This window comes from Nycticebus coucang, chromosome 6 (assembly GCF_027406575.1).
Source record: "Nycticebus coucang isolate mNycCou1 chromosome 6, mNycCou1.pri, whole genome shotgun sequence".
NCBI classification, from domain to species: Eukaryota; Metazoa; Chordata; class Mammalia; order Primates; family Lorisidae; genus Nycticebus; species Nycticebus coucang.
The window spans coordinates 79,574,610-79,596,003 of record NC_069785.1 but is presented as its reverse complement, the minus strand read 5'-3'; the positions used below and the strand labels follow the sequence as shown (position 1 = coordinate 79,596,003).

At 39.0% G+C, this 21,394-nt stretch overlaps 1 protein-coding gene across 1 annotated transcript in view; it reads right to left on the bottom strand.

The window, feature by feature from the left end:
• The window catches only part of SCAPER (S-phase cyclin A associated protein in the ER), a 580,407-nt gene that overhangs the window by 536,579 nt on the left and 22,434 nt on the right, over positions 1–21,394 (bottom strand). The window contains exon 2 of the mRNA XM_053594624.1: positions 8,956–9,018. Within this exon, the coding sequence (XP_053450599.1) occupies positions 8,956–8,961 (6 nt within the window). The 5' untranslated portion in view covers positions 8,962–9,018. The remainder of the gene's footprint in view (positions 1–8,955; positions 9,019–21,394) is intronic.

Here is a 21,394-nt window from a genome sequence, read left to right as displayed (position 1 = left end):
GACATTTAAAAAGCTAGCTTCCATCTGAATTCTAGTTGTGAATACCACATGTATTAAGGGCAAGTGTGAGAGCAGCAAGGATTCCTGTGCTCTAAGGTTGAACAGCTGTTCATTTTATGTGGGCTTTACAACAATGTGTTCCACAGAGTATCCTGTATGGAACAAATATTATATTTAAAAAATAAAGGCAGATGATGGCTGACAGGACGGACGTGTAGCCCGCCTCTCAGAAGCCACCAGGTGAGAGGAAAGGCGGTCTGGACCTTGCCTGTGTGTGGATTATTGGAGTGGACAGACAGCTGGAGATGCCCAGTGAACTGGCGGATTGCTATATATGAGGGGTAATTTAAAATCACAGACTCTGTTGTAGAGATTCTTCCCTGCTCGCTGTGCCGGCCAGCAGGCCCCTCCCCTACGGAGGTCAGCAGCTTGTAAATGCTGATAAAACCCAATTGACAAATAATTATTCCTGAACTGAGGGAGGCATCCGAAAGAGAGCCACTCAAAACCATGGGGAGCTGGGCAAACTGTTGGACAATTGAAGGGAAGGGATCCTGCCCCGGAAACAGACATTTTGAACTACCCAAAAGGGCAGGCACCTTTCCCCCAGGCGTTGGAGGGGGCTGGCGGTTTAGGCTGTGCAGCGAACTGGCTGGCACCAATCCAAAAGAGAAACTCTGAACCATGAAACCCAAAACAAGTCCCCAGAACGCTCCAACCCCGGGACCCAGCTTGAAGCCGCGGACCGGCTTTGGCTGCTAAAGCCAGGAAGCTACTGAAGCCGCAGACCCAACTTTGGCTGCTGAGGCCGCGAACTTGGCTTCAGCCCCGGGAGCCAGCTACAATAGATAAAACCGCAAGCCCGCCAACAACCGGGCGAACTCAACACCACTCCCCCTACAGCCGATTGCAGTCGCCACTTTGCAGGAGAACCTGGGAACAGAGTGGAAACACTTGAGAAGCGTGGACACCTGCACTGAGTGGGAAGGTTGGTCGCAAGTGCTGTCTGGAAAAGAACAGCCGAGGTTACACAATTCTTAGGCGACAAACTTTTGCAGAAATTCCAAAACGGCGATCGGCCATGAAAGGTGGTTACCATGGTAACAGTACAAACTGTAAATGAGGTATAAGCCTTGGAACCACTAGCAGCACCACCTGGTGTCCAGAAAGTATATTGCAGTATGAATATATTCCTACAAAAGTTGATCCCTACAGCAGACATATAGATAAATATAGGTAATTTCTACACGCAAGAATATTTTTGTAGTTGGTGGCTTTCTTTTTTTTTTTTGGTTTTTGTGGGGTTTTTTGTTTGTTTGTTCTCCTTTTCTCTATTTTTTCCTCATCATTTTCTTAGAGGAGATTTCGATAATTTTTATTATTATTTTTTATTTCTATGTCTTCTAATTTTAATTTCTTCTTTCTTCTCATTTAACATTCCTAATAACAGCACTTTTTCCTCCCTACTTTTTTTCCTTTCTTTCAATTATTTTACGATTATCACTATTTTTATTGCAGTTGTTCTTATATTGCTGTTGCCGTTGCTGTTACCTGTATGTCTATGTGTTTCCATCTGTCTCTGTATCTATGGGCCTGTGTGCCTGGTAACCTTTGTATCTGCTTATTTGTTCATTTGGTCTCAATGAGCTTGGTGTTACGACCTGCAACTCTGAGCCCCTAACACTCCCCTCCACTCTCACTCCATGATCTAGAGACGTGCCCTCCCAGGAGTCCAGATTCTTGGGTGAACTCTCGAGAGGTGCAGACAGGACGTGGACTGCAGCTGGCCAGTGCTGACTCTGTAGCAAAGGAGCGAGAAGACAACAGTCGGCTAAGAGGGAATTACACTGGAGCGGTGGTGCCCCGAGACACAGAGCAACAGCCGTCTTCAGCAATAACAAAGGTCCACACCCAGATATCCCATAGCCTCTCCTCCTATCTTCTTGGGCAACCAGATGAGGCCGAGCATCTTCTCAGATGGCAACCACCATGGAACAGACCTGGGACTAAAACACAGGCCCCGTGAGTAAAGGGTTTGCCTGAGGCAGCACTGACCTGGGTGGAACACGGGGACTACAAAACACACCCGCAGAGCCAGGAAACTCCCAAGGTAGGGCTGATCCAGAGGACCGCTTGACTGAGCCTAAGACGCACATGGCCCTCAGGGGGATCACCAGCCTATAGACAAAGGAGGCCAAGAGGCTGCAGCTGACAACTGATAGGGCTGCGAATACAAACCCACAGGACTAAAGACAGGGCCTAAGGCACAGGTTCTGGGAACTCAAATCAGCCTCGCCTCTGCAGAAGAATCTAGCAGGGTCAGAAACAAACTCCCACAGGGTTGTTCCGTTCACCCAGTAACATAAACTAAGGGTGGGGCTGGAACTGAGTGAACACCTCCAGCCTCCATCAACTGCCTGAGGTGGACAGGCCACACCACCCCCTGCTGGATAAAAACAGAGAGTAGCGGCCTAGACGAGCAGACACAGACTACCCTGTGACTTAGGCAGGTGCAAACCCCTGGAGTATCTGCTTACTGCAGACAACTGACTGGGTCACAGCCTGTGGGGCTAGCAGCGACTGGGTGTGACAGAACTGCAAGATGCGGAAGGAGGCATCAATCTTCCCAGACTGATCTATTAACTGGGTGGCTCTTCCTGACTCCACGCAGCACTGGAGCAAGCCATATTAGAGCAGTCACCAGACGTCTGTGATCCAGTTCCCAGGGACCTCCTGAACTCTCCCACCCGAGGCAGCTGCTGACTGAGACAATTGATTTGGACCTTTTGAAATGAGCCACTCACCTGGGGACTATCCAGGTGGTGCCCTGCGGGCGTGGATGTAGGAAGATTTGATTTTCCTTTTCCATTTGTTGCCTGTGGTGGGTGGGGTGAATTAATTGCTGGTATTTCTCCACAGCTGAGACTTCAACCCAGAGTAACTGTTTCACTAGGTTAAATAGAAACCAGCTGAAAACAAGACAGAACCACTTAGCCCCTCTACACCAAACAGGGCCCCAGTTTCTCAGGCCACAGCACTATACTGGTCCTCGACAAAACACCAGGGGAGAAATCACAAGGAGTGAAACAATCATGGGGCGGAATCAGCGGAAAAACTCTGGTAACATGAATAGCCAGAATAGGTCAACCCCCCCAAGGAAAGATATGGCAGATGTAATTGAAGATTCCATTCACAAACAACTGGCTGAGATGTCAGAAATCGAATTCAGAATTTGGATGGCAAACACGATTAACAAAAGAACTAGGAATTCGTGGAGAAATTCAAAAGCTGTCTGAAGAATTTAACGAATTTAAAGACAAAACCACCAAAGACTTAGACACACTGAAGCAAGAATTTGCAGCCCTCAAAGATATGAAAAATACAGTAGAATCCCTTAGCAACAGAATGGACCAAGCAGAAGAAAGGATCTCTGACATCGAAGATAAAGCCTTTGAACACTCCCAAACTCTCAAAGAGGAAGAGAAATGGAGAGCAAAAATGGATCACTCTCTCAGAGAGCTCTGGGATAACTCGAAGAAGGCAAGTATCTGACTCATAGGAATTCCTGAAACAGATGAAGTGGCCTCACTGGGCGCAGAGGCCCTTCTGCATGAAATTATGAAAAAGAATTTTCCAGACATGCCTAGAGAACCTGAAATTCAGATAGCAGATTGCTTCAGAACCCCAGCACGACTCAACCCCTATAAGACATCCCCCAGCCATATCATAATTAACTTCACTAAAGTTAATATGAAGGAGAAAATTCTCAAAGTGGTCAGGCGAAAGAAAACTATTACCTTCAAAGGGAAGAACATTAGAATGACTGCAGATACCTCTGCTGAAACTTTTCAAGACAGAAGAGGGTGGTCATCAACGTTTAATCTCCTCAAGCAAAATAACTTTCAACCCTGGATCTTGTACCCAGCTAAACTGAGTTTCATTTATGATGGAGAAATTAAACACTTTTTTTTTTTTTTTTGTAGAGACAGGGTCTCACTTTACGGCCCTCGGTAGAGTGCCGTGTCCTCACACAGCTCACACCAACCTCCAACTCCTGGGCTTAAGGTGATTCTCTTACCTCAGCCTCCCAAGTAGCTGGGATTACAGGCGCCCGCCACAACGCCTGGCTATTTTTTGGTTGCAGTTTGGCCGGGGCCGGGTTTGAACCGGTCACCCTCGGTATATGGGGCCGGCGCCCTACTCACTGAGCCACAGGCACCGCCCGAGAAATTAAATACTTTAATGACATTCATATGCTAAAGAAATTTGCCATAACCAAACCAGCTCTTCAGGATATTCTCAGACCTATCCTCCATAATAACCAACCCAATCCTCTACTACAAAAGTAAACTCACTCAGAAACTTCTGATCAAACTCCAACTTCCACAATGGCAAAAGGATTAAAAATGCCCACTGGACTTTCGAAAAACTCAATACCCAAAATTTCACCAAACTTATCAATACTCTCCATTAATGTGAATGGCTTAAACTGCCCTCAAAAGAGACATAGGTTAGCTGACTGGATACAAAAACTCAAGGCAGACATTTGTTGCATACAAGAGTCACATGTTAACTTAAAAGGCAAATACAGACTCAGAGTGAAAGGATGGTCATCCATATTTCAGGAAAATGGTAACCAGAAAAAAGCAGGTGTTGCAATTTTATTTGCGGATACAATAGGCTTTAAACCAACAAAAGTAAGGAAGGACAAGAATGGTCACTTCATATTTGTTAAGGGTAAGACTCAATATGATGAGATTTCAATTATTAACATCTATGCACCCAACCAGAATGCACCTCAATTTATAAGACAAACTCTAAGAGATATGAGCAACTTGATTTCCTCCAAATCTATAATAGTCGGAGATTTTAACACTCCTTTGGCAGTGATGGACTGATCCTCCAACAAAAAGCTGAGTAAAGAAATTCTAGATTTAAATCTAATCATCCAGCATTTAGATTTAGCAGACATCTACAGAACATTTCATCCAAACAAAACTGAATACACATTCTTCTCATCAGCCCACAGAACTTACTCCAAAATTGATCACATCTTAGGTCACAAGTCTAACCTCAGTAAATTTAAAGGAATAGAAATTATTCCATGCATCTTCTCAGACCATCATGGAATAAAACTTGAGATGAGTAACAACAGGAATCTGCATACTCATACAAAGACATGGAAGTTAAATAACCTTATGCTGAATGATAGCTGGGTCAGAGATGAGATCAAGAAGGAAACTGCCAAATTTCTGGAACAAAATGACAATGAAGACACAAACTATCGGAACCTCTGGGACACCGCAAAGGCAGTTCTAAGAGGGAAATTTATAGCACTGCAAGCCTTCCTCAGGAGACGGAAGGAGAGGAAGTAAGCAACTTAATGGGACATCTCAAGAGACTGGAAATGGAAGAACACTCCAACACCAAATCCAGTAGAAGAAAAGAAATAACCAAAATCAGAGCAGAACTAAATGAAATTGAAAACAAAAGAATAATACAACAGATCAATAAATCAAAAAGCTGGTTTTCTGAAAAGGTCAACAAAATAGATAAACCTTTGGCCAACCTAATCAGGAAAAAGAGAGTAAAATCTCTAATCTCATCAATCAGAAATAACAAAGACGAAATAACAACAGACTCCTCAGAAATCCAAAAAATCCTTAATGAATATTATAAGAAACTTTATTCTCAGAAATACGAAAATCTGAAGGAAATTGACCGTTACTTGGAAGCACGTCACCTTCCAAGGCTTAACCAAAATCAAGTGGAAATGTTGAATAGGCCCATATCAAGTTCGGAAATAACATCAACCATACAAAATCTCCCCAAAAAGAAAAGCCCAGGACCAGATGGTTTCACGTCAGAATTCTACCAAACCTTTAAAGAGGAATTAGTACCTATATTACTCAACCTGTTCCAAAAGGTAGAAAAAGAAGGAAGACTACCCAACACGTTCTATGAAGCAAACATCACCCTGATCCCCAAACCAGGAAAAGACCCAACAAGAAAAGAAAATTATAGACCAATATCACTAATGAATATAGATGCAAAAATATTCAACAAGATTCAACAAACAGAATCCAGCAACATATCAAACAAATCATACATCATGACCAAGTCGGTTTTATCCCAGGGTCTCAAGGCTGGTTCAATATACGTAAATCTATAAATGTAATTCAGCACATAAACAAATTAAAAAACAAAGACCATATGATTCTCTCAATCGATGCAGAAAAAGCTTTTGATAACATCCAACATCCCTTCATGATCAGAACACTTAAGAAAATTGGTATAGAAGGGACATTTCTTAAACTGATAGAGGCCATCTACAGCATACCCACAGCCAATATCATATTGAATGGAGTTAAATTGGATCTGGTTCCACTCAGATCTGGAACCAGACAAGGCTGCCCATTGTCTCCATTGCTCTTTAACATTGTAATGGAAGTTTTAGCCACCGCAATTAGGGAAGAAAAGGTGATCAAGGGTATCCACATAGGGTCAGAAGAGATCAAACTGTTGCTCTTCACAGATGATATGATTGTATATCTGGAAAATACTAGGGACACTACTACAAAACTCTTAGAAGTGATCAAGGAATACAGCAGCGTCTCAGGTTACAAAATCAACATTCATAAATCGGTAGCCTTTATATATACCAACAATAGTCAAGTTGAAAAAACAATTAAGGACTCTATCCCATTCACAGTAGTGCCAAAGAAGATGAAATACTTGGGAGTTTATCTAACAAAGGACATGAAAGATCTATATAAAGAGAACTATGAAACTCTAAGAAAAGAGATAGCTGAGAATGTTAACAAATGGAAAAATATACCATGCCCATGGTTGGGAAGAATCAACATTGTTAAAATGTCCATACTACCCAAATCAATATATAATTTCAACGCAATCCCCATTAAAGCTCCTGTCATACTTTAAAGATCTTGAAAAAACAATACTTCGTTTTATATGGAATCAGAAAAAACCTCGAATAGCCAAGACATTATTCAGAAATAAAAACAAAGCAGGAGGAATCACACTACCAGACCTCAGACTATACTACAAATTGATAGTGATCAAAACAGCATGGTACTGGCACAAAAACAGAGAAGTAGACGTCTGGAACAGACTAGAGAACCAAGAGATGAATCCAGCTAATTAACGTTATTTAATCTTTGACAAGCCAATTAAAAACATTCAATGGGGAAAAGATTCCCTATTTAACAAATGGTGCTGGGTGAACTGGCTGACAACCTGTAGAAGACTGAAACTGGACCAACACCTCTTACCATTAACCAAGATAGACTCCCACTAGATTAAAGATTTAAACCTAAGACATGAAATTATAAAAATACTAGAAGAGAGTGCAGGGAAAACCCTTGAAGAAATTGGGTTGGGCGAGTTTTTCATGAGAAGGACCCCCCCGGGCAATTGAAGCAGATTCAAAAATACACTATTGGGACTTGATCAAACTAAAAAGCTTCTGCACAGCCAAGAACACAGTAAGTAAAGCAAGCAAACAGCCCTCAGAATGGGAAAAGATATTTGCAGGTTATGTCTCCGACAAAGGTTTAATAACCAGAATCCACAGAGAACTCAAATGCATCAGCAAGAAAAGAACAAGGGATCCCATCGCAGGCTGGGCAAAGGACTTGAAGAGAAACTTCTCTGTAGAAGACAGGCGCACGGCCTTCAGACATATGAAAAAATGCTCATCATCTTTAATCATCAGAGAAATGCAAATCAAAACTACTTTGAGATATCATCTAACTCCAGTGAGTCTAGCCTACATCACAAAATCCCAAGACCAGAGATGATGGCATGGATGTGGAGAAAAGGGAACACTTTTGCACTGCTGGTGGGAATGCAAATTAATACATTCCTTTTGGAAAGAGATATGGAGAACACTTAGAGATCTAAAAATAGATCTACCATTCAATCCTGTAATCCCTCTACTGGGCATATACCCAGAAGACCAAAAATCACATCATAACAAAGATATTTGTATTAGAATACTTATTGCAGCCCTATTCATAATTGCTAAGTCATGGAAAAAGCCCAAGTGCCCATTGATCCACGAATGGATTAATAAATTGTGGTATATGTACACCATGGAATATTATGCAGCCTTAAAAAAAGATGGAGACTTTACCTCTTTCATGTTTACATGGATGGAGCTGGAACATATTCTTCTTAGTAAAGTGTCTCAAGAATGGAAGAAAAAGTACCCAATGTACTCACCCTTATTATGAAACTAATGTAGGACCTTCACATGAAAGCTATAACTCAGTTACAACCTAAGAATAGGGAGAAGGGGGAAAGGGAGGGGAGGGAGGGGAGAGGTAGGTGGAGGGAGAGGGATTACACCTGCGGTGCATCTTACAAGGGAATATGTGAATCCTAGTAAAAGTGGAATGTAAAGGTCTTAATAAAATAACTAAGAGAATGCCACGAAAGCTATGTTAACTAGTGTGATGAAAATGTGTCAAACGGTCTATGAACCAAGTGTATGGTGCCCCATGATCATACTAATGTACACAGCTATGATTTAATAAAAAAATTAAAAAAATAAAAATAAATAAATATATAAATAAAGGCAGACCAGGAACAGTGGCTCATGCTGTATCCAAAGCACTTTCATTGGTCAAGGTGGGAGAATCACTTGAGGCCAGGAGTTCCAGACCTGGGTAACATAGCAAGACATCATCGCTATAAAAATTTTTTTAAATAAGCTGGGCCTGGTGGCACAGGCCTAACGTCCCAGCTACTTGAGAGGCTGAGGCAGGGTGAGTTCTTAACCCCAGGAGGTCAAGACTGCAGTAAGCTACAACTGCACCACTGCACTCAAACAGAGCAAGACCCTGACTCTAAATAAATGAAAAATAGAAGGAAAGAAGAAAAGAGGGAGCACAAAAAATTAAGGTTCATCTTTAAGGTAGCGTGATCACTTACCATCATTCTTAATCCTTTTCTGTGCCAAGATCATTTACCACATAATTCCATGGGGTATGACTCCTACAATAAAAAATACATATGCTCTTAGCCATAACATTATCAGAAAATTATATTTATTCACAAAAAGATACAAAGGTCATCTACATATGTTTATATTAAACAAAAACAACAAATTGCTCTTATATATATATTGCCTATTTGGATATGATATAGCTTGATTTAAATATTCTATGCTGAATAATACTACATTGCCCTCCAAAAAATAAAAATAAAATAGAAGAAAAACAATGTTAATTACATGAGAGGTCTACATATACACATTTTATATCTTGATCCAGTTCACATACATGTTAATTGAAATAACAGTTTCATAAAGTAATACTTGTTCCTCTTGTGTGAGATTCTATTTCATATTTTAAATGCTGTTTTCACTTAATTGATTCACTAGTGAGTCCCAACTCAGAACAGAAAATACTGTGCAATTTCTCCTTAGGGATTTTCATAAACTGAGTTTGTATCGTATCTTAATTACTAATTGCATTAAGGCTCTGCACAGAATTGACCCTATCTTTTGGGAAACCTATTTAATGTGACCAAACTTCTACCCAGAGAAAACCAAAGCAGAGAAACTAGATAGAATACAAAAGTACAGGGAAATTGCTAGAAAAAAAAATGGCCTAACCCTGTAAGAAGAGACAATGAACAAAGAAAAGAAAGCAGCAAATATAGCCAAACCTCCTTCTCAGATGAAAACTTAGGTCATTTATCCTTAGTCAAGTAAATATGCTCCTTTAAAACGTATTAATAGCACCTGAAATGTAAACATAAGCATACGTCCATACAAAAACTTATACACAAATGTTGATAGCAGTGTTATTCATAATAGCCAAAAACTAGCAAAAACCAAAACTGTCCATCACCTGATGAATGGATAAACATGGTATATCCAAACAATGGAATATTATTCAGGTATAAAAGAAAATAAAGTGAAAGCATTATGCCACATTATGAAAGACCACATACTGTATGATTTCATTTATGTAAAATGTCCAGAACAGTCAAATTCATGGTGTCAGAAAATAGATTGGTGGTTGCCTAATTCTGGGGAGTTAGGAGGAAATGAGAGTGATTACTAATGAGTACAAGGTTTCTTTGGAAGTGACGAAAATGTTCTAAAATTTGTTATGGTGAAGATTACACAACTCTGTGAATATACTAAAAACCATTTCTAAAAAGAGGAATTATATAGTATATGGAATTTAGTGAAGCGGATGTGTATTATTTTTCTTTTTTGATTTTTGGTTTGGGTTGTTTTTTTTTATTGTTTTTTTTTTTTGAGACAGAGTCTCACTCCGTCACCGTGGGTAGAGTGCTGTGGCATCATAGCTCATAGCAACCTCAAACTCTTGGGCTCAAGCAATACTCCTACCTCAGCTTTCCAAGTAGCTGGAAGTACAGACACCTGACAATACGACCAGCTAATTTTTTCTATTTTTAGTAGACACAGGGTCTTGCTCTTGCTCAGAATGTTCTCAAACTCCTGAGCTCAAGCAATCTACCCACCTTGGCCTCCCAGAGTGCTAAGATTACACGTGTGAGCCACCATGCCCTGCCTGTTATATTTATTTTAAATGCAGTGCATCTGCTCACAAATATCCAATGTCTCTCCATCTCACCCAGAGTAGAAACTGAAGTCCTCATAGTAGCTTACCACACCCAAAATTTTCTAGATCCACAAACCTCTTCTCTCCAGCATTTATTCCACACTAGTCACACTGACCTCTTTATGTTTCCCCAGGGCTTTACACCTGTTTACAACGCCATCTGCAATACTCATGATTCATTCATCTTTGCACAAATGTCACTTTCTCAGTGAGGCCTTCCAAGTAACCTATATAAAATCATAACCCTCCCAAATAAACAAAAATTGTGGGAGTTCATGACCACTAATCCTGCCTTACAAAAATGTTAAAAGGAGTTCTTCAGCATTTTTGTAAGCTAAAACACAGAAATGCTAACAATGAAAAAACTCACTGTAAAGGTAAGAATATATACAAATTCAATATACTCAAACACTGTAAAGGGAGAGTAAAAAATCACCTCCAGTATAAAAGTTGCAAGACTTTAAAAAGAACTATAAAATGTAAAAGATGGACAGTCTGATATTAACAACTTCATGTTGGAGAAGAAGTTACTATGTAGTTTTCCTATGTGGTCAAAGTTAAGTCATGACCTTTAAATACACTGTTGCAACTATAAGACATGTTATGTGAGCCTCAGGTAATCACAAAGAAAACCACCTACAGTAGACACACAAAAGAGAAAGAAATCAAACCATACCACTATAAAGAATCACCAAATCACAAAGGAAGACAGGAAATGAGGAAGAATAGGAAAAAGGAACTATAAAACAGAAAACAATTAACAAAATGGTAACAATAAGCCCTTACCTATCAATAATTACATTAAAAGTAAATTATTAAGCCTAGCACTCTGGGAGGCTGAGAAAAGAGATTCACTTGAGCTCAGGAGTTTGACACCAGCCTGAGCAAGAGTGAGAGCCTGCCTCTACTAAAAAAAAAAAAAAAAAAAAGGTAGAAAAATTAGCTGGGCATTGTGGTGGGTTCCTGTAGTCCCAGCTACTCTGGAGGCTGAGGCAGAAGGATCGCTGAACCAAGGAATTTGAGGTTGCTGTGTGCTAGGCTGACACCATAGCACTCTATCCTGAGCAACAGAAATGAGACGGGCTTAAAAAGAAAAGTAAATGATTAAATTTTCTGATCAAATGACATACTGTACCTGGATAGATATTAAAAAATAAATAAATAAGATCTAACTACATTCACACCTGTAATCCTAGCACTTTGGGAGGCTGAGGTGGACAGACTGTCTGAGCTCACAAGTTCGAGACCAGCCTGATCTAGAGTGAGATCCCATCTTTACTAATAGAGACCCCCATCTCTAAAAAATAGCTGGGTGTTGTATTGGGCACTTGAGCCCAAGAGTTAAAGGTTGCTGTGAGCTATGACGCCAGAGCACTCTAGCAGAGGTGACAAAGTGAGACTATGTCTCAAAAAAAAAAAAAAGATTTAACTACATGCTATCTACAAGAGACTCGATTTAGCTTTAAGGGTACATATAAACTCAAAGTGTATGGGGCAGCACCAGTGGCTCAGTGGGTAGGGCACTGGCCCCATATTCGTAGGGTGGTGAGTTCAAACCCAGCCACGGCCAATTAAAAACAGTAGTGATGGTTCAGCACCTGTGGCTCAAGCAGCTAAGGCGCCAGCCACATACACCTGAGCTGGTGGGTTCGAATCCAGCCCAGGCCCACCAAACAACAATGACGGCTGCAACCAAAGAATAGCCGGGTGCTGTGGTGGGCGCCTGTAGTCCCAGCTACTTGGGAGGCAGAGGCAGGAGAATCGCTTGAGCCCAGGAGTTAGAGGTTGCTTTGAGGAGCTGTAATGCCACCACACTCTACCCAGGGTGACAGTTTGAGGCTCTGTCTCAAAAAAAAAAAAAAAACAGCAGTGATAACTGCAACAAAAGAAAAAGCCGGGCATTGTGGTGGGCACCTGTAGTCCCAGCTACTTGGGAAGCTGAAGCAAGAGAATAGCTTAAGCCCAAAAGTTGGAAGTTGCTGTGAGCTGGAACACCACTGCATTCTACTTAGGGCAAAAAAGTGAGACTCTGTCTCAAAAATAAATAAATAAATAAATAAATAAAATAAACTCCAAGTGTAGAGATGGAAAAAGATATTCCATGCGAACAGTAACCAAAACAGAGCAGGCAAGACTATACTTTTATCAAAACCTGTCACAACAAACCAAGCACAGTGGCATGTGCCTGTGCCTGTGGAGGGAGAATCCTTTGAGCCCAGGTATTTGAGACCTGTCTCTTTAAAATTAAAAAACAATAACAACAAAACACTGTCAAAATAAAGAAGACCATTACATAATGATAAAAGGGCAATTCATCAAGAGAATATAACAAATGTAAATACAGATACACCTAACAGTGGTGCACCTACATACAAATGTCCTCAATTGACCACCAAAGGGACTATAACCAACATACAGAGACAGTCAACATAAGGAGCTAGGTTTACTATACAGATACGTACATGTGGTACATGTCCGGTCTATGAAAATTAGGTCAACTTAAAGAAGTTGGCAATGTAGGGAGATGGTCAGTTATGGAGGTTCTATTGCATATAGAATATTAACAGCACTGAAGGACACTCTGGGAGTCTGAAGCAGGAGGATTTCTTGAGCTCAGGAGGTCAAGACCCACCTAAGCAAGAGCAAGATCCCATCTCTATTAAAAATAGAAAATGTTAGTCAAGCATTGTGGTGGGTGCCTGTGTCTCAGCTACTAGGTAGACTAAGGGCAAGAGGATTGTTTGAGCTCAGGAGTTTGAAGGTGCAGTGAGCTATGATGGTGCCACTGCACCTAGGGTGACAACAACTCTGTACTGCCCCCCCCAAAAAAAAACAGCACTGAAGGGAAAAATAATCAGCAAAACAATAATAGTATGGGAACTTCAATACCCCACTTTCAAAGGGAATAGATTAGCCAGACAGAAAATCAACAAGTAGACCAGAACTTGAATGTAGACTAAATGGACCTAAAAAACATGTAGAACACTGCATCCAACAGCAGCAAAATACACATTATATTCATCCACACACAAACATTCTCTAGCATACATGATATGTTACGCCACAAAAACAAGTCTTAAATTCAAGAAAACATAAATGATATCAAGTATCTTTTCAGACCACAATGATATGAAATTAGAAATCAATAACTGGAAGAAAACTAGAAAATTCACAAGTATGTGGAAATTAAACAACACACTCTGTGTCAAAGAAAAATTCAAAACAGAAGTCAAAAAGTATCTCGAGACTAAATGAAAATAGAAACACAACAGAGCTAAACTTACAGGATGCAGCAAAAGCAGTTCTAAGAGCAAAGTTTATATAGAGATAAAAGCCTACATTAAGAAAAAAAAAAAACCTCATCCAGATACAGTGGCATGTGCCTGTAGTTCCAGATATCACAAGCTGAGGCAGGAGCCCAGGAGTTCCAGGCTGAAGTGTGCCCTATGCACCTGTGAATAGCCACTGAACTCCAGCCTGGGCAGCACAGCAAAATCTCATCTCTTAAAACAATACATAAATAATTTTTTTAAAGGATGAAAGAAAGATCTCAAATAAATAAACTAACTGTACACCTCAAGGAACAAGAAAAAAACAAACTAAACCCAAAGTCAGAAGAAGGAAGGAAACAAAGAACAGAGAAAAATCCATAAAGATAGCTAGACTCAGAAAAAATAGATACAAATAGTATTTAAATAAATAAAATTAGAAATGAAAAAGGAAACATTACAAGTGATACCACAGAAACACAAATCATGAAAGACTACTATGAAAAATGACATGCCAACAAATTCAATAACTTAGAAAAATATACAAATTTTGATAAATTCCTGGAAACATATCACCTACCAACATTGAATCTCAAAGAATAGAAAATATAACCAAAACAACAAAAGTAAGATGACTGAATTAGTAATCAAAAATTCTTAACAAAGAAGAACACTATGTCTTGGTTGGTGAAGTCTATCAAACATTTAAAGAAGAGTTAATGCCAATCCTTCCCAAACTCTTCCCAAAAATGAAAAGGAGGAAATATTTAAAAACTTACAGGGGTGGCACCTGTGGCTCACTGGAGTAGGACACCAGCCCCATACGCCAGAGGTGGCGGGTTCAAGCCCAGCCCCGGCCAAAAACTGCAAAAAAAAAAAAAAAAAACCTTACAAGGCTAGCACATCTCTACTACCAAAGTCAGACAAGGACACTACAAGAAAAGAAAGCTAAAGGCCAAAATCCCTGATAAACATGATTCAAAAATTCTCAATAAAATACAGAACAACCTCCATAGTTGACCACTTCCCTACATCAACCACCTCCTTAACTTGACCTAATTATCATAAGTTGGACAAGCACCACATGTATGTATCAATACAGTAAGGCTTGTTCCTTATGTTAATGTTAACCTCTTCTGTATGTTGACCAGTTTGTTATAGTGCCTAGGGTGGTCAACTTAGAAAGGTTCTCCTGCATTAGCAAGCCAAATTCAGTAGCATATTAAAAGGATGACATACCATGATCAAGTAGGAATTATCCCTGGAATGCAAGAATGTTCAACATACACAAATGAATAAATATGATACACCACATTAACAGAATGAAGTATAAAACTCATATCTCAATATATGCAAAAAAACGCATCTAACAAAATTCAAAGTCCTTTCATCATAAAAACTCTAAATAAATTAGATATATGAGGAATGTACGTCTCAGCATAATAAAGATCATATATAACAAGCCCACGGCTAACATCATACTTAACGATGAAAAGCTAAAACTATTCCTCAAAGATCAGGAATAAGACAAAGATGCCCACTCTCGCCAATTCTATTCAATAAAGTATACTGGAAGCCCTAGCAAGAGTAATTAGTCAAGAAAATGAAATAAAATACATTCAAATTGAAAAGAAAAAAGTAAAATTGTCTGATTGCAGATGACATGATCTTATACATAGAAACTCTAAAGACTCACCCAGAAACTGTTAGAACTGTAATAAATAAATTCAGTAAAGTTCCAGGATACAAAATCAACATACAAAAATCAGTAATGTATCTATACACTAACAACAAATTATCTGAAAAAGAAATAAAGAAAACAATCCTGCCTCGGTGCCTATACCACAGTGGTTATGGTGCCAGTCACATACACCGAGGGTGGCAGGCTCAAACTCAGCTGAGGCCAGCTAAACAACAATGAAAACATAAAAATAGCCCAGCCTATTGTGGCAGGCACCTGTAGTCTCAGCTACCTGGGAGGCTGACGCAAGAGAATCGCTTGAGTCCAAGAGTTTGAGGCTGCTGTGAGTTGTGCACCATGGCACTCTACCGAGGATGAAATAGTGAGACTCTGTCTCAAAAAAAAAAGAAAGAAAGCAATCTTATTACAATAGCATCAAAAACAATAAAATACCTAGGAAAAATATAATCGAGAAGGTAAAGATCTATACATTGAAAACTATAAAACACTGAAGAAAGAAACTAAAGACAACACAAATAAGTAAGAATATCCCTTGTTCATGGACTAGAAGAATTTATACTACTAAAATATCCATGTGCTGGCCAAAGAGATATACAGATTCAATACAATCTTTATCAAAATGCCCAATGATGTATTTTTTAACTTTATTCAAAGTAACAGAGTACAATATTTAGGTTGCATTGCTCTTACTTCCAGGGTAAAGTTCCATTTGTAGAAGAGCCCCTGCCCCAGGCGGCACGTTATAACCCTCCTAATGTGCATATTAGGTGAGATCCCACCTCATGCCCTCCTTCCTTCTGCCATACGTCCTCCCCACTCGCCCCCACCCACTTCCCTCTACCCCCAAACTGGACTATAATAAGTGTCTATTGTTCTTAGGAACATGTAATTGTCTATATATTGATTTCATATTAGCACGGAGTACATTAGATATTTACCTTTCCATTCTTGAGATACTTTACTGAAAAGAATGTATTTCAACTCCAGTCAGGTAAATGTAAAAGATGTAAAGTCTCCATCTTTTTAATGGCTGCATAATATTCCATTCCACATGTATGCATATTCCATACATATACCACAGTTTACTGATCCATTAATGGGTTGATGGGCATTTAGGTTGCTTCCACAACTTGACAATTATTAATTAAGCCACAATAAAATATTCTAGTGCAAATGTCTTTGTGGGAAAATCATTTATATTCTTCTGGACAGATCTCTAGTAATGAGATTGCAGGGTCAAAAGGAAAGTCTACATTTAGACTTTGAGGATTCTCCAAAAGGGCTGTATTAGTTTGCAATCCCACCAACAGTGTAGAAGTATTCCCTTCTCTCCACCAGCATCTGGTGTTTTAGGACTTTGTGATGTGGGAAAATCTGACTGGGGTTAGGTGATTTGCTTTGCATTTCTCTGATAATTAAAGACAATGAGCATTTTTTCACGTGCTTATTGGCCATTTGTCTGTCATCCTCAGAAGTTTCTATTCAAATTACTTGCTCACTTACAAAGAGGGTTGATTGCACTTTTCTTATTGTTTGAGTTCTCTATAGATTCTGGTTATCAGACCTTTGTCAGATTCATAACATGCAAAAAATCTTCAATTCTGAGAGCTGTCTGTTTGCTTTGTTTGTGGTACTCTTAGCTGTGTAAAAGCTTTTTAGCTTGATCATGTCCCAGTTATTTATTTTTGGTGTTGCTGCAATTGCTAGGGGGGGTCTTCCTTATAAAGTTTTTTCACAGTCCAATATCTTCAAGTGTTTTCCCCACACTGTCTCCTAGAATTGTTATTGTTTCGTGTCTTAAATTTAAATCTTTGATCCAATAAGAATCAATTTTTGTCAATGGTGAGAGGTGGGAGCCAAGTTTCAGTCTTCTGCATGTGGATAACCAGTTCTCCCAGCATCATTTGTTACATAAAGATTCTTTGCCCCATTGCATGTTGTTAGGCTAATCAAAGATTAAATGATAATATGTGGCTGGGTTCATGTCTAAATTCTCTATCCTATTCCATAGATCTGTCTCTATTTTTGTGCCAGTACCATGCTGTTTTGATCCCTACAGCCTCGTAATATAACCTGAAGTCTGGCAACGTGATGCCTCCAGAGTTGCATTTATTTCTAAAATCTGTATTTGCTATTCGGGTTTTTTTCTGGTTCCATATGAATCAAAGTACTATTTTTTCAAGATCTTTAAAGTATGACATTGGTGCTTTGACGGGGATTGCATTAAATCTATAGATTGCTTTGGGTAGTATGGACATCTTAACAATGTTGATTCTTCTCAGCCATAAGCATGGTATGTTCTTCCATTTGTTGACATCTTCTGCTATTTCCTTTCTCAACGTTTCATAATTCTCTTTATAGAGATCTTTCACGTTTTTAATTAGCTATATTCCCAGGTATTTCATCTTCTTTAATGCTGTTGTAAAAGGAATAGTCTTTGATTTTGATCTTGGCTTGACATTTGTTAGCATATAGGAAAGCACTGATTTGTGGGTATTGATTATATAACCTGAGATGCTGCTATACACTTTGATCACTTCTAAGAGCTTTGTAATTGAGTCCCTGAGGTTTTCCAGGGATAAGATCATGTCAACTGTGAAAAGGGAGAGTTTGACCTCCTCTGCCCCCATTTGGATTCCTTTGATCTCCTCTTGCCTGATTGCCATGGCTAGGACTTCCAAGTCTATGTAAAATTGCAGTGGAAACAGTGGGCATCCTTGTCTGGTTACAGATTTGAGTGGGAATGCTTTCAGTTTTACTCCGTTCAATTGGCTGTGGGTTTGCTGTACATAGGCTCTATCAACTTAAGGAATGTTCCTTCTAAGACTACTTTCTTGAGTATTTTTATCATGAAAGATGCTGGATATTGTCAAAAGCCTTTTCTGCATCAATTGAAAGAATCATATGGTCTTTGTTTTTTATTCTATTTATGTGGTATATTATAATTATAGATTTGTGTATGTTGAAACCAACCCTGTGTCTCTGGGATAAAACTCACTTGATCATGGTGTATAACCTTTTAAATGTGTTGTTGTATTGTTTCCTAATATCTTGTTAAATATTTTTACATCAATATTCATTAATGATATTGGTCTATAGTGTTTTTTTTGTTGTTGTTTTGTTTTTTGTTGTTGTTGTTGGATTCTTTCCTGGTTTGGGGATCAGGGTGATATTTGCTCCATAGAATATGTTGGGGAGGATTCCTTCTTTCTCTCTATTTTGGAAAAGTTTGTGCAGTATAGGAACTAGTTCCTCTTTGAAGTTTTGATAGAATTCTGGTATGAAACCATCCAGTCCAAGGCTTTTCTTTTCTGGGAGATTTTGGATACTTGATGCTATTTCAGTACTTGATATTGGTCTATTCAAGACTCCTAAATCTTTCTGGCTCAGTTTTGGAAAGCATTGTGCTTCCAGATACCAGTCCATCTCCTCTACATTTTCAAATTTCCAGGAATAGAGTTTTTTATAATAACTGTTGAGAATCTTTTGTATTTCTGTTCAATTGTTGTTATTTCCCCTTTATCATTTCTGATTGTAGTTATGAGAGATCTTATTTTTCTGTTCTGGTTAGTCTAGTCAAGGGTTTATCAATTTTATTAATCTTCTCAAAGAACCAACTTTTTGTTTTGCTGTTCTTCTGAATAATTCTTTTGTTTTTAATTTCATTTAGTTCTGCTCTAATTTTGGTTATTTCTTTCCTTCTGCTAGGTTTGGATTAGATTGTTCTTCCTTTTCCAGTTGCTTAAGATGGCCCATTACGTGGCTGACTTGCTTTCTTTTGTTTTCTTGATGAAAGCATCTAATGCTATAAATTTCGCTCTAAGGACTGCCTTTGCAGTATCCCACAGGTTTTGATAGTTTGTGTTTTCATTACGGTTTTTGTACATGAAATTTAACGATCTACTTCTTGATTTTGTCTGTGACCCAGCTATCATTGACAATAAGGTCATGCTTTTATTTATGAAGATTCTGTTGCTGTTGAGTTCAACTTTTATTGCATGGTGGTCTGAAAAGAATAATTTCTATTCTTTTGACTCTGCTGAGGTTAGCCTTATGACCTAGGATATGATCAATTTTGGAAGATGATCCATAGACTGATGAGAATAATGTGTATTAGGTTTTGTTAAGATAAAATGCTCTACAAATGTCTGTTAGTCCATTTGTTCTAGGGTCTTATTTAAATCCGTTATTTGTTTAGTTTCTGCTTGGAAGATCTGTACAGTACATGTTAAAATCTCCAGCTATTATAGTGCAGGAAGATATCATATTATTCAGATCAGTTAGGGTTTGTTTTATATATTGAGGAGCATTCAGATAGGGTTCATAGAAGAGAAATGTCTTCATATTGTGTGTTTCCCATGACCAGTATTGTGTCCATCTTTGTCTTTCATTACTTTTTTGTTGGTTTGAATCCCATTTTATCTACATACAAGATTGAAACCCCCACTTTTTTCTGCTTTCCATTTGCCTAGAATGCCTTTGCCCATTCCTTCACCCTAAGTCTTGTGATATCTTTTGAGGTAAGGTGTGTTTCTTATAGGCAACAGATATCTGGCCTGTTTTTTTGCAACCAGTCGGCCAGCCAATGCCTCTTTAAAGAAGAGTTCAAACCATTTACATTAATTGAGAGAATTTATAGGTGTGGCAGAGTTTTTGGTCATCTTGTTTTTCAGAAGCCCAGAGCTTAATTTTATGCCTCTCACCATTGTGGAAGCTAGGCTTTGTTCTTTAATTGCTGGCTTACTTTGGTGGTGTACCCTCCTGTTGCCTGTTACAAAGAATAGGTCTGAGTATTTCCTGTAGAGCTGGTTGAGTTATGGCAAATTTCTTCATCGTGTGGATGTTTTTGAAGTACTTGATTTCTCCATCACAAATGAAACTCAGTATAGGGCAGCACCAGTAGCTCAGTGAGTAGGGCATCGGCCACATATACTGAGGCTGGTGGGTTCGAATCCAGACCAGGTCAGCTAAAAACAACAAAGACAATTGCAACAAAAAAATAGCCAGGCATTGTGGTGTAGCTTAAGCCAAAGAGTTGAAGGTTGCTATGAGCTGTGATGCCACAGCACTCTACCCAGAGTGACAGCTTGAGACTCTGTCTCAAAAAATAAAAAATAAAAAAGAAGAGAAAATCAGCTTAGCAGGGTATAGGATCCTGGGCTAGAAATTGTTTTGTTTAAGAAGGTTGAAGGTCGATGACCTACCTTTTCTAGCTTGGAAAGTTTTCACTGAAAGATCTACAGTCATCCTGATAGTTTTCCCATAAGCAATGCTTTTCTTATGCCTGGCTACCTGCAAAAGTTTCTCCTTCATATTAACATTGGCAAAATTAATTACAATGTATTTACGGGATGGTTTGTTTGGATTAAGTCATGCTGGGGTTGTGAAACTATCTACTATCTGAATTGCTGTGTCTTTTGCAATACTTGGGAAATTCTCCGCCATAATGTCTTGGAGCAGAGAATTTGTGCCTTTAGGACCATCTTCTTCTCCCACAAGAATCCCTATAATTCAGATGTTTGATTTCCTAGAATGATCCCATAACTCTCTCAGGGAATATTGTTCTTTTTCTCCATTTATCTACCTCTTTGATGCTTGGGATAGATCAAAAGTTTTTTCTTTATCTGGAATTCTTTCTTTGCACTGCTCAATTCTATTTCTGAAGGACTCAACTATATTATCAAGCTCCTCAATACCTTATTCAATTCCTTAAGCTCTACTACCCTGTTTCTCCGAAAATAAGACCTACTTACAGGAAAGATAAGACATCCCCTGAAAATAAGACCTAGTGCATCTTTAGG